Source organism: Dromiciops gliroides, chromosome 1, assembly GCF_019393635.1.
Source record: "Dromiciops gliroides isolate mDroGli1 chromosome 1, mDroGli1.pri, whole genome shotgun sequence".
Lineage (NCBI taxonomy): Eukaryota > Metazoa > Chordata > Mammalia > Microbiotheria > Microbiotheriidae > Dromiciops > Dromiciops gliroides.
This window is the reverse complement of record NC_057861.1, coordinates 544,264,535-544,278,971: the sequence shown is the minus strand read 5'-3', so window position 1 is coordinate 544,278,971 and position 14,437 is coordinate 544,264,535. Positions and strand designations below refer to the sequence as shown.

Below are 14,437 nucleotides of genomic sequence, written 5' to 3'. Positions count from 1 at the left end.
TTAGATCCTCTCCTTAGTGCTCATGCACCATTCTATGTCTTTCTAAGATGACTTGAGTTGGGAAAATGACTCATCATGGTTTTTCTTTAAATTTCCCAATTATAACTCAGTCTCATGTTCTTTGAAATGTTTGTTTTGCTGGTCCTCAGTCTGAATTTTTTTCAGTAAAGTTAAGAAGCAAAGTGCTCAGTGGAAAGGGAGAAGGGATGTGGAGGTTTTGGGTGCTTGAGAAGGGAAGATGGATTTGTTTAAATAGCTTCTGTGGAGAGTGATAAGAGATAAATTATGGTGGAATAAAATGAATGCCTTACTGCAGTAAGACTAGTCATTAATGGTTGTGAGAACAAACCTCTAGGCTTGTTTAGCATCTCATGAGTAGGAGCAGAAGGCAAATTTGGAAGTAATCCAGAGCTGACTTTGTCAAGAGAAGAATAGAAAGAAGACAAAGGGGCCAGATATTCAAGAACAGAAGGAAGCATAGCATAAAAATAGCTTACTATTGGGGCAGCTAGGTGGCGCAGTGGATAAAGCACCGGCCCTGGATTCAGGAGGACCTGGGTTCAAATCCAGCCTCAGACACTTGACACTTACTAGCTGTGTGGCCCTGGGCAAGTCACTTAACCCTCATTGCCCTGAAAAAAAAAAAAACAAAAAATAGCTTACTATTGGGGTGACATTGGAGAGGATAGAAAGTGAAGTTGGAATAGGAATCATGGCCTGAGAAAGTACTGAGGGATAAAGGTAATAGAGATCTTTATGAGGATAAAGAACAGGTAGAAGAAGGAAGCATAGTAAGAAGTATAATGATAGGATATAGTAAATAAGGGAATATCATTGTTTCTTTTTTTTAATATGTTTTTATTTTATTTTCTTGTTTCTTATATCACCATAATTTTCTAAGTTTCCCTCTCCTTCTCAGAGAACCGTTCCATATAACAAACAGTATTTTTAGATAAAAACGATCAGCACAATTGATCAATATATAGAAATACTCCCACGACAGTTTCTAATGAGAGAAAAGAAGTGTTTATGTGTAAGGGTGAGATCTAGTATGTGGTCATCTCTATACAGGACTGAGATGGAGTAAAGTAGTAGGTCAAAAGATTTAAGGGGGCCGAGGAATTAGGAAGTCAAGGAATTTGAGGGAGCATTTAAGTTCTTAATCACTTTCACATCATAGACATGGCAATAGACATGGCATTCCAACAAAGTCTACAGATCTACTTCTCAAAATGGTGTTTTTAAATGCATAAAAGAAAATACGTATTATTTCAAAAGAACCCAAAAGTTGATTAAAATAAAAATGTAATCTTTTCCATCCAATTTCACTGACCCCCTAAAATCTTCTGTGAACTCCTTGAGGTTTGTTGAACCCCTGATCTAAGGGGATATTGAAGTCCCATAGGATAAGTGCAGGATTTGGGAGGGGAGGATGATGGTGATCCAGGTACTGAACTCCTTGAGAAAGGAAGAAAGGGGTGATCAAGAGAACTTCAAAAGGGGAAAAGTTATGAAGGAATAGTGGAAAAGTAAGGAGTGTTTTGACTCTTCCCTCCAGGCCCAGTGTGTAAATTACTTTCTTCCATTGCTTTTATTGGATGCTTATCTCTTTCCTTTTTACCTAACATCTGTGGAAATTGAAGAACCAAAGACCTCTTATTTTACTATGACCCAAATATTATATTATAATATCCATACAACACAATATTACAAAACTATATCTTATAACATATCAATTATTATTAGCCCATCTAAAAGCAATAATTACTTTTTGGCTTTACAGATTATCACAGTATAATAAAATGAAACTGATCCTGTTTTGCAACAGCTTGAAACATCATAGGTTCATAGATGTAGAAATAAAAGGAAACTCAGAGACCATCTAGTCTAACCCCCTAATTTTACAAATAAAAATACTTGAAGCCCAAGGAGATTGTGACTTACCCAGAACACACAGTAAGTAGCAGAGGCAGGATTTTTTGTTTGTTGGTTTGGTTTGGTTTGGTTTGGTTTTGCGGGGCAATGGGAGTTAAATGACTTGCCCAGGGTCAAGTGTCAAGTTTCTGAGGCTGGATTTGAACTCAGGTCTTCCTGAATCCAGGGCTGGTGCTTTATCCACTGTGCCACCTAGCTTCCCCCACAGAGGCAGGATTTTAACTCAGTTTTTCTGATTCCAGAGGCATTGTGCTTTCACAATGTGATTTTGAACTTCTGAAGAATCTCTATGGATGATAGTTACCAGAAAGACAAATTTTGGCTCATTTTAAGTAAAACTTTTCTAATAGCGTTATTAGGTTGTCTCAATGACTAATTAGTTCCCAGTCTCTAGATGTCATCTGGCAAAAATTAGATAACTGCTTGTTAGAGATGTTACTATAAAATTCATGCTTTAGGTGCTGGACTAATTGATCTCTAGAGTCCATTCTTATGGGGTTTTTTAAACATTTTAACTTAAAGTTTTGAGTTTCAAATTCTATCCCTCCATTCCTCCATCCCTCTTCTCCCCGCTTCCTGAGATGGTAAATAATCAGGTATAGGTTATACATATGCAGTTATTTAAAACATTTCCATATTAGTGATTTTGTACAAGAAGACTAAAATAAAAGAAAAAATGAAGGAAAGAAAATGAAAAATGTATTGCATGCTTCGGTCTGTATTCAATCAATATCACTTCTTTCTCTGGAGGTGGATAGTATGCTTCATTATTAGTCCTTTGGGATTATCTTGGATCATTGTATTATGAGAATAGCTGAGTCCTTTACTATTCTTCATCAAACAATATAATTGTTACTGTGTAAATTCTCCTGGTTCTGTTCACTTCTCTATGCATAAGTTCATGTAAGTCTTTCCAGCTTTTTCTGAAATCATCCTGCTTGTCATTTCTTATAGCGCAATAATATTCCATCACAATCATATACCACAGCTTGTTTAGTCATTCCCCAATTGATGAACATCTCTTTGATTTCCAATTCTTAGGAACAACGAAAAGAATTGCTATAAATATAGTTGTATAAATAGATCCTTTGGGCATAGTTCCAAATTGTTTTCCTGAAAAGTTGGATCAGTTGACAACTCCACCAACAGTGTGTTAGTATTCCAGTTTTTTCACATCCCCTCCAACATCTAACATTTTCCTTTGTTATTATATTAGCCACTCTGATAGGTGTGAGATGGTACCTCAGAATTGTTTTAATTTGCATTTCTCTGATCAGTAGTGATTTAGAGCATTTTTTCATTTGACTATAGATAGCTTTGTTGTTTCTTTTTTTTTTGCCTGAAAACTGCCTGTTAATATCCTTTAACCATTTATCATTTGGGGAATGACTTGTATTTTTATAAATTTGACTCAGTTTGCTATATATTTGACAAATGAGGCCTTTAGGAGAGATAATTGAGGGGCGGAGCCAAGATGGCAGAGGAAAGGCATTAAATGCACAGAGCTCCTGATACAATCACCCTAAAAACAGCAATAAAAGAACCCCTGGAACAGAAAAACCCACAAAAATACAGGCTGAGATTATTTTCCAGCCATAGACAGATTAAAGGGAGCCATGCTAAGCTACCGGTAAAGTCCAACCCCACAATTGTGCTGACAGAGACCCCAGGCACGCCACACCAGAGGAACTAAACCCCCAATCCCCCAAATCAGCTGCAGCACCAGTGTCTTCTGGAACTGAGCTTACGGTCTGGTGAGAGGACTGAATAGCTGGCTGAGGGGAAAAGTGCAGGGATGTCAGTGGGACCTAGGGAAGAATTCGACTGTTCCTCCCCAGAAGGGCACCAGGAAGAAATCCTGAGTGGCAGGAGACCCAGTTTGGGGAGGGGCATAGGCTCACTGAAGCTAAGAACCACACCACAGAAAGCTTTGTTGGTTGGTTGTTTAGTAAATAGGCTTGAGGTTATCTTCAGACCAGAGAACAGGCCAGGCAAGAGAAAAACCTGCCCTCCCTCAAACCAAAACACCTGGGACCCTCTGAAGCTGGGAACAGTAGTGTAGCCTAGAAGCAGGGCCCCCCAGTGGGGAGTTAAAAGTCAAGTAAAAGACAGCAAGATGAGCAAGCAAAGAAAGTTTAGAACTATAGAAAGTTTCTTCAGTGACAAGGAAGATCAAGGTGCACCCTCAGAAGATAACAACCTCAGGGCCCCTACAGCCAAAGCTTCCAAGAAAAAGATGAACTGGTCTCAGGCCATGGAAGCTCTCAAAAGGGACTTTGAAGAGAAAGTAGGAAAGATAGAAGGAAGATTTAGAGAGAGGGAGGAAAGAATGGAAAGAGAAATGAAAGCGATGCAGGAAAGTCATGAGAAAAAAAGTTAACAGCTTGAAAAGTCATATGTAAAAGGAGATAAAAAAACTGTCTGAAGAGAGATAATTGTTGCAAATTTTTTTCCTAGTTTCCTGCTTTCCTTATAATTTTGGTTTCCTTGGTTGTGTTTGTGCGAAATGTTTTCATTTTGTATAATCAAAATTATCAATTTTATGTTTTGTAAAATGATTGCTATCCCTGCTTTCTTTGCTTCAGGTAAAGCATAATAGATTCTGCTCTAGCCCCTTACCTTTACCCTGGGTATATCTCTTTGATTCAGATGTGTTTCTTGTAAAAAAACAGTGCAGGATCCTGATTTTTAATCCATTCTGCTATCCACTTCCATTTTATGGGTGAGTAATTCCCATTTACATTTTTTTTTTTTTTTTAGTGAGGCAGTTGGGGTTAAGTGACTTGCCCAGGGTCACTCAGCTAGAGAGTGTTAAGTATCTGAGGCTGGATTTGAACTCAGGTACTCCTGACTCCAGGGCCGGTGCTCTATCCACTGCGCCATCTAGCTGCCCCTCCCATTTACATTTATAGCTGAAACTGTATCGTTCCCTCCAAGCTATTTTTCACTTGTTTATCCCTCCCCTCTCTCTCTTACCCTCACCTTTTCCCTCTTCACAAGTGTTTTACTTCTGATCACTGCCTTCTCTTATATGCCCTTTTTATCAGTCCCCTCCCCCTTCTATTATCCCTATCCTTTGATTTCTATATGCAAATAAATGTTGGATTATTTCCTCTTTGAGCCAATTTTGATGAGAAAATAAGGCTTAAGCTTTGCGCACCACTACCCTCATTAAGCTCTTTCATGCAGGACAATTTACCCCATTCAATCTTGCCCCTCTTTCTTCCTCCAGTGCAATTTCTTTCTTATGTCTTTAGTTTCTTTTGGGGGTATCATCCCATCAAAGTCACTTTATATCCATACCCGTTGTCTACATATACTCCTTCTAATTGCTCTTATACTAATAAAGTTGTCAAGAGTTACAAGTATTATCTTGCCATATTGAAATATAAACAGTTTAATCTTGTTGAATTTCTTATGTTTTCTCTTTTTTGTTTCTTTGTAACTTTATTATGCTTTCCTTGAGTCTTGTATTGGGGATTCATTTTTTTTTTAAATTCAGCTCATATCTTTTAACTAGAAATGCTTGAAAGTCCTCTATTTTGTTAAATAGCCATTTTTTCCCCAGAAAGATCAGTTTTTCTGGGTAGGTGATCCTTGGTTGTAATCCTGTCTCCTTTGTCTTTAAGTATATCATATTCTAAGCCCTCTGACTCTTTAATGTGGAAGCTGTCAAATTCTGTGTAATCCTGACTGTAGCTCCATGATATTTGGATTCTTTCTTTTTGCTTGCTGACAATACATTCTCCTTGATCTGTGAGCTCTGGAATTTGACTGTGATGTTCCTGGTGGTGATTGATGTATTTTTTTCAATTTCTATTTTGCCCTGTGATTCTAGGGTTCAGGGCTGTTTTCTTTGATAATTTCTTAAAAGATGTTGTCCAGGCTTTTTTTTTTTTTTTTTGGTGACTGGATGTTTTTATGTGAGAGTTGGGGTCTGATTGTGCACTCTCCCAAGCTTTTTGTACTGGGACTTTGGGTCTTCTTGTTTTCACTGAGCTTCAAGGCTTATCTGCTTGCTTTCTCTGGAGGATAGGCTTCCCTTCATACTTCTACTGGGGGTTCCTTGTTGGCCTCCCCCTGGTGTAGGGTTTAACGGCTATCTGGCTTCATGAATGTGGCCTTGCTGATGGGTTGCTATGGTAAGAGTCTTTCTGGTAGCTAGCCCTGAAGAAGATATCTTGTTGCTTGTTGGCCTTAGGGGTGGGGCCCTGGTGCTGGGTTGCCTTGGAAACAGGGCCTCTCTGGTAGCTGGCCCTGGAGGAGTAATTTTGTTGCTGATCCTCCTTTGGAATGGGGCCCTGATTCTGGGTGGCTATGGAAACAGGCCTCTCTGTTGTTGGGCCCCAGGGTAGAGATCTCACTGTTGGCTAGCATTAGGGTGGAGCTTCACTACAGGTCAGCATTGGGGTCAGTGCCTTGCAGTGACTTGTGCTGGGAGTGGGGTTTCTGGGGTGGGGCCTTGCTGTGCAATAGAGACTGCTCACTTGCCTAGGGGGCTGCTGGTTTACAGGACAGTGGGGCCTTCCTGGTAGATTGCCCCAGGCTTAGAGCCCTGCTGCAGCCCCTCTGCTATGAGGCTGGCTGCTGCTGTTGCTCTTGGGCCTCCCTCTACTCCCACCCTAGTGAGATAGATCTTTCTCAGCTGGTACAATGCTTCCCTGCTCCTAGATCATTTCTTTTCTTTTTTCTTTCTCTTTTTTTTTTTTTTGGTGAGGCAATTGGGGTTAAGTGACTTGCCCAGGGTCACACAGCTAGTAAGTGTTAAGTGTCTGAGGCTGGATTGAACTCAGGTCCTCCTGACTCCAGGGCCGGTGCTCTATCCACTGCGCCACCTAGCTGCCCCTCCTAGATCATTTCTAATGAGGTTTTCTAATTGGAGGAAATTTGGAAGGGCTTCAGATGGTTCCTTCCTCACTCCACCATCTGGCACCAGAAGTGCCATTCTTATCTTTTAAGTATGTTTCTATGATTCACCAATTTCAGTGTGAATTATTCTATGAACTCTCCCTTTATTTTTCTGTGGCCTGATTTAGAGCTTTCTACTGACCATCAATAGAGATAAAATTAACTTCCCTAGCTATTATGAATGATACCCATAAAAGTTCCTCACATACTTTCAGAGTTTTGATCCTTTACAGATTTATTTAACCATTTACTCTGTCAAACCAGTACCCAGGTAAGTGTTTGATTTTGTGCCATTTGGTTTATGTTTCTTCCTTCTTCCTTCTCCCCAAACTCCCTCCTAGGAATACCTTCAAATGATGGGACTCAGCAACTGGCTGTTCTGGGGTTCCTATTTCATCACATTCTTTGGTTCTTTTCTCATTACCGTCAGTTTGATGACAATGTTTTTCTTCATTAAGGCAAGTATTTGGTTTCTTCTGTCATACTGAAATTCTATTGTAAGAGATGTTTGGTATTGGGAGCCCTGATAGAGGAAAGCAGGGTAGTATATGAGAAAGTGAGAGATCTTTTAAGGGAAGAATTGGGTTCAGATACCAGCTCTACCACTTATTATTACCTGTGTTACTTGGGGCCTCAGCTTCTTTATCTGTAAAATAAGAGTTAGACTATATGACTTCTGAGAGTGCTTCAGCTCTAAATCTATGAATCAAATTAGTTAACAGTGACTATTTCAGAAATCTTGAGTCTAATCAAAGGTATATGTTAGTGTCCTAGGAAATAATACCTTAAACTTAAAGGGACAGTTTTGCAGTTCCTTGAAAAGTGAGTAGTCTGTTTTACTTCACATGCCACTGGACTCTAGGCACTGCTTGTTTGTTTTGGTTTAGACCTATGGTTTCGTTGGTGTTGGGAATTCTAAGAGAGATTACTCCTATCAGAGCAGAGAAGCAGTTATTTTGTACCTTTTAATCTAAGAGTTTCCTGGGGCACTAGATGTTAAGTAACTTATTGAAGGTCATCCAGCTCTATATACATTATGCCTTGCTGCCATGAATATTTTTGGATTAATTGCATTACTCATGCAGGAATTTTAAACAACATTTTCTATTCTCTTTCCATCTTTCCCTTGTTTTATATAATAACATGTACCTGTGTGACTAATGTAATTTTTAAATATTTTTGGTAGATTTTTAACCAACCAATACTTCGCAACAGTGATCCATCTTTGGTGTTTATCTTTCTGGTGTGTTTTGCCATTTCTTCCCTGTTCTTCAGCTTCATGATCAGCACATTCTTCAATAAAGGTGAGATGAAAAATTTCTTCCCTCACATATCATCAGTCTTTTCTTGTAGATACACTAAGGATTTATTTGGTTGTTTTCTGTCAGCCTTCCCTGCTGCGGAGTAACTAGCCATGTTGGAGAGAACTAAGGGTCACAGCTAGCCCAAATTCTTTTCCATTCTTATTGTATCTTGCTTCAGCTCTGTTAATTTTTGTACTTTCTTCAGGAGTGACAAGGGTCAGAAGGATTAGCTTTGGCAAGAGCCATCTCTTCGTGAGAGCCTAAAATAAAGGATAATAGTAATAATGTCAAGGAGTTTGAAGATGTAGAAAAGATGGAGCTTACAACAAATGGTCTCTATATTTTTCAATAAACTATGAAGTATGGTCCTCAGCTCTAAGGCTCAAGTTAGGAGGATGTATGGGAGGCTTGAGGAAAGAGGAGATTTGAAACAACCTTTTTGAGGAGTAGCACAGAGAATCAAAATGAAAGGATCAAAAGAATCGCCTTACTACTTCAGTAAAAATCCATTTGAAGTTAAATAGCATACATTTGTTGTGATCCTACTCAGTTTGCTTAAATGACTTCCTCCATTTCTATTCATTGACACATCAACAGGAGTGGAGGACATGGATGGTGGGAGTTGTTCATGATTGAGATAGGGCAAAGCCTAGGCTGCACAGGATGAGGAAGCAGGGGAGTTGAGAGGAAAGGAGAGTAATGTTGAAGTGATTATCTATAGCCTAACTTTTTAAAGTGTGGGTCTTGATCCCATACGGGGTAATGTAACTGAATGTGGGGGTCACGAAAAATTTGGCAAAAGTAAAAGGTTATGTATACCTATTTTATACCTGTATACCTCTGGTCACATAAAAATTTCTTGGGCAAAATTCTTCAAATTATAGGAGAAATAGATCAAATTTTTTAAAAATTGAAGTTGATAAAATAAAGTCTTTTTAAAAATCTTAGCAAAACTGATAAACCATTTTAACTAACTTGATTTTTTAAAAGAGTGAAAAATCAAATTATCAAAATAAAAAAGTGAAGAGAGTAAATTAGCAAGTATGTAGAGGAAATACATAAAATTAAACAGTTGCACAAAATAATAGGATCATAGATCTAGAGCTGGAACCATCTAGTCCAACTCTTGTTTTACAGATAAGGAAACTGAAAACTAGGGATTTTAATTATTTGCTTAAGACTGCACAGTTTATAAGGATGATGGATTTGAACACAGGATGTCTGACTTCATCTCTGGAACTCTTTCTACTCTATCTCACAGAGAACTTTGAAAGAAATGGATGGTTATCTACAAAAATATAAAATAACCAAGTTAATGAAAAAAGAAATAGAAATCTTAACCCAAACTCAGAAAGATAGAGGAAACTATAAATAAATCACAAAAAAGAAAAAAGCTCCAATCTACATAGATTTACAAGTAGACACTTAACTATTGATTTGTATCTTTGTAATAAAAATTATTCTCAATAATAATAGCTAGAATTTATATAACACTTAAATGCTTGCAGTGTGCTCTACAAAAGAATAATAATGATGATAATTATGAAATAATGACTTTTTCTAAAGAGCTTACCATGTGTCAGGCATCAAGCTAAGTGCTTTATAATTATTATCTCATTTTATCCTCACAGTAGTCCTCTGGGATAATTTCTTTTATCTTCATTTTACAAATGAGGAAACTGAGTCCAAGAGATTAGGTTACTTTCTCGGGATCACACAGCTATTATGTGTGAGACAGTATTTGAATTCAGTTCTTCCTGACTCTAAGTCAAATACTCTTGTCTACTATCATTTACCTGCCCTCAGTAAGTACAGTAAGGCAAGAGAGAGAAATTTGAAGTATGAACATGGTCAAAGAGGAAACAAAATTAAACCAATTTGTAGATGGTATGTTGGATAATGTAGAAAACTCCAGAGAATCAAATAAACTAATTGAGTTGATGAATTGCTTCAGTAGGTTACAGAATAAATCCATAAAAATCATCATTATCTCCAAACTATACTAACAAAAACCAGGAGAAAATATTCTCAAAATTCCATTCAAAATAAATAAATAATGCATAAAATATTTGGAGGTTAACTTACCTATAAACATTAATAACTAAGTAATTGGAGAGATAGAGAGTATTCATTGCAAGGCTGTTCTAATATATTTAGTGATATGCCATTTAAACTGCCAAAGAGTTACTTGCTGGAGCTAGACAAAATAATTTCATTTTGAAGAAAAATGATCTAGAATGTAGAGGGAACTATGGTATGCTGCAGTGACAACACCTTTCCCCATATCACACCACTTTGTAAGCACTGAAAACTTGTAGACCCCTAGAATTATCTCTGAAAACAGCACAAGAAAAGTCTGAAACTTGGAAGAGAGCCTCCCCAACCCCAGGTGAACAGAGTTCAACTTTAACATAAAGTTCAAAGTCAAGAAATAGGCTGTAAAATGACCAAACAACAACAACAATAAAAAGAATTTGACTATAAAAAGCTACTATAGTGGCAGAGACTACCAAGACACAAACTCTGAAGATAACCACAAAAATAGCTACAACCAAAGCCTCAAAAAAATTGCTAATCAGACAATAAGAATTCCTAGAATAGTTAAGCAATGAATGCAGAGAGAAAAATTGAGAAAATTCATGAGAGTGATGCAAGAAAATTATAAAAAGAGAATTTACGTCATGGTAATAGAACACAAAAAATACAGAAGGAAATAACATTTTTAAAATAGAATTGGCCTAATGGCAAAAGAGGCATAAAATTAACTGAAGAAAGGAACTCCTTAAAAAGGAGAATTTGCAAAATGGGTGAAAAAGAGGTACAAAAGTTCACTGAGAAAATAATTCCTTAAAAATTAGAATTGGTGAGTGGAAGCTAATGGTTCTATGAGACATCAAGAAACAATAAAACAAAGTCAAAAGAATGAAAAAATAAAAGAAAATGTGAAATGTTATTAGAAAAAACAAGTGATCTGGAAATTAGATCAAGGAGCTAATTTAAGAATGAATCGGCTACTAGAAAGCCATGGTCAAAAAAAAAAGAATCCTGGACATTATCTTTCAAGAAATTATCAAGGAAAACTGCCCTGATATCTAGAATCAGAGAGCCAAAATATAAATTAAAAGAATCCACTCATCACCTACTGTAAGAGATCCCAAAATGAAAATTCCAATATTATAGCCAAATTCCAAAACTCCAGCTCCTAGAGAAAATTTTGTAAGCATCCAGAAAGAAACATTCAAATATGATGCCACAGTCATAATTATGCAAGATTTAGCAGCTTCCACATTAAAAGACTGCAGGACTTAGAATATTATATTACAGAAGGCAAAGGAACTAGGATTACAACAAAGAATAACCTGTACAATAATTAAAATCCTTCAGGGGGAAATGGACATTTAATGAAATAGAGGATATTCAGCCAAATATGCCATTATTGGTTATATACCAAAATAATTGCAAAAACTCCATTTTTTTGTGCTAGCAAAAAAATTGGAAATACACAACCATGACTGAAAAGATCATTGTGTATGAAGTAGTTGCGTGTTATGGTGTATATTGACTGGGGTAAAAGTTGCATTAATAAACTTGAAAGATTTGCAAGCAAGAAGAATATCAAGGTAGAAGAAGAAGAACCACATAGCCAGAGGATGTATTGATAATGTATGTCGTATATATAAAATAATATTTAAGACTTCATGAGCTCATAGTCTAATTGAGAGACTTAGTATATACACTTAGGAAGCAATTTGAGAATGCATTTTTAAAAAGATACTAAGCAGTATAGAGTATTATATTATTTCTAAGAGGGTGCAAAATCAATATTCAAAATGGATGAGTGTGGGATGAATTAAAATTTTCTGGAAGAGGTGAGTTTTTAGGGCTATATTGGATGTGAAATTCACAGAAATAATCAGGGGAACTATACCGAACAAAATCACATGTTCCCCTAATCAGAGGGTAGTTTTGTTGCTTGTCATTTTCCAAAGGCTTTGATTTCTTATATTGCATATTGTTTAAATTATTTCTATTTTCCCCCTCAAAACTTTCAGCTAATATGGCTGTTGCTACAGGAGGGTGTATATACTTCATCACCTACCTCCCATACCTGTTCATTAATTCTCGATACAACCAGATGACTCTTAACCAAAAGCTGTCTGCCTGTCTACTCTCGAATATTGCCATGACATTGGGAATCAATCTGCTAGTCAAGTTTGAAATTAAAGGTGAGTGTTTTCATTTTAAAATTCCATCTCCACTAATTTAATCCTTTAACAGAACTGAAGAAATGACAGCATTATCTTAGAATTTTAAATAGAACTGAAAATGTACTGGCTTTAGCATGTTTCCTGTTATTTGGAGGGAATTTGGGATAGTTCTAAATTAGTTTACATCTTAATGATGATTAAATTTTTGTTAATATATCCTTTTCAAGGAGACTGTGACTTGTGTAGTTAAGATTTTCATGACACACATGGATTGAATGAGATTTCATTTTTCTAAAGTAATCTACAAAATGATTAATTCTGAAGTGAGCCATAATGACCCAAATTCTCTTTGGAAATTTACTCTTTACTGAGGAATTGGTGAATTATTGCTTTTGTTTCAAATAGTCAAAAAATGACTGTTAATTGCCTCTTACCTTCTGAGCAACTGTGCAAGGTCCTTTGGGAATACAAAAGAAGTATAAGGAATAGGCTCCCTTGAGAAGCTTCCACTAAGATTGAGGCTGAATATAAGAAACACTTATGGAAAGGAAAACAGTATAGATGTTAAGGGTTGTTCAGAGAAGTCATTAAAAATTCTATCTTCAAGTCTTATTCTAACTTAGGAATGTCTTTTATATCCCTTTCCTTCTATCTGCTCACTGACCACCATGCTATTTGAGGCTTTTATTGCCTCTTATGCAGGCTATCATTATAGCCTGCCAGTTGGTCATTCTGTATCCAGTTTCTTTCCTGTCCAGTCCATCTTCCAAAGAGCTTCTATGTACAGCTTTGACCCTGTTCTTAAACTTTCTGTGACTGCCTATTAACTCTGGGATAAAACACAAGCTTCTTTAGTCTGTCATTTAATATCATGCAACATATGGTTCCTTATTTATTTATTTTTATTTATTTATTTATTTATTTTTATTTTATTTTATTTATTTATTTATTGTGAGGCAATTGGGGTTAAGTAACTTGCCCAGGGTCACACAGCTAGTAAGTGTCAAGTGTCTGAGGCTGGATTTGAACTCAGGTCCTCCTGACTCCAGGGCCGGTTGCTTTATCCATGTGCCATCTAGCCGCCCCAGTTTCATCTTTATTTCATAGTCCTTTTCCCGCTCTCAATAACAGCACTACTTGGCTCTTCCCAAAGTTCCTTTCTATCCTCTACCTGATTCTCTATGATTGAAATGAGTTTCCTCCTCAAATTTTCAATATCTTTATCTTCATTGAAGGCTCTGCATAAGTAAAACTTTCTCTAAGCTTCTCAAAGTATTTGTATTTTTATCTCTCCTTAGTCTATACTGTATTTGCGTATACTTTTACTGTCCCAGTAGTAGAATATATGTTTCTTGAGGGCATCTACAGAACTTAGCACAACATCTTGTAAAATATTTTAATTTAATACTTTTAATTAATATCTTGCAAAATATTTTTAAAAATTAAATTGAATTAAGTGCTTCCTGGGCAAGGCAGTATTTGTGATGAGTTTTTAGGCCAAAGAAGAGGGAACAAAAGGAGAGAGTAGAATACTCTAGCCAAGGAAAATATAAGCAAAACTTGAAGAGAGGATTCTGGAAAGATGGTGGTTCAGAAAACTTTGAGCTCTCCAAATTTCCTCCATAAAAAAAGCCAGAACATAGGCTCAGAGCAGCCGAAATAAACTTTGGGTAAAGCAGATGTCCTCTTAAGACAATTTAAGAAGACCCCAGGAAAGATCTACCCTCCAGGGGCTGATATTGGCCTGAATGAAATGCAAACACCTCCAAGCTTACTCTGCAGGATCAGTAAACAAGCCCTAGAGGCAGCTGGGTTGAGAGGCAGCCTCAGCCTTAGAAACTTACATCTCACAGACAGTGTTGGAGTCTGAAGGTTGAGTAGGAGAAGATTAAAAGACCCTCTACTGTTGAGAGACAAGGGATGCCACCCACAGCTGTGCTGACAAGATGGGTTTGGGGCTGTGACACAAAGAGAAGGAGCTAGCACACACCTGGTGAGTGTACTGGTGAGGGGTGAGGACATTTCAGGACAGAGAGGACAGCTGTAGTTTGTAGCCACCAGAGGGACCACAGGGAGCAAGAT

The 14,437-nt window shown here is 37.1% G+C and overlaps 1 protein-coding gene across 1 annotated transcript in view; it reads left to right on the top strand.

Moving 5' to 3' along the window:
* The window catches only part of LOC122751450 (phospholipid-transporting ATPase ABCA3-like), a 161,907-nt gene that overhangs the window by 15,998 nt on the left and 131,472 nt on the right, over positions 1-14,437 (top strand). Inside the window, 3 exon segments of the mRNA XM_043998512.1 lie at positions 7,185-7,301; positions 8,030-8,147; positions 12,200-12,373. Coding sequence (XP_043854447.1) covers positions 7,185-7,301; positions 8,030-8,147; positions 12,200-12,373 — 409 coding nt within the window.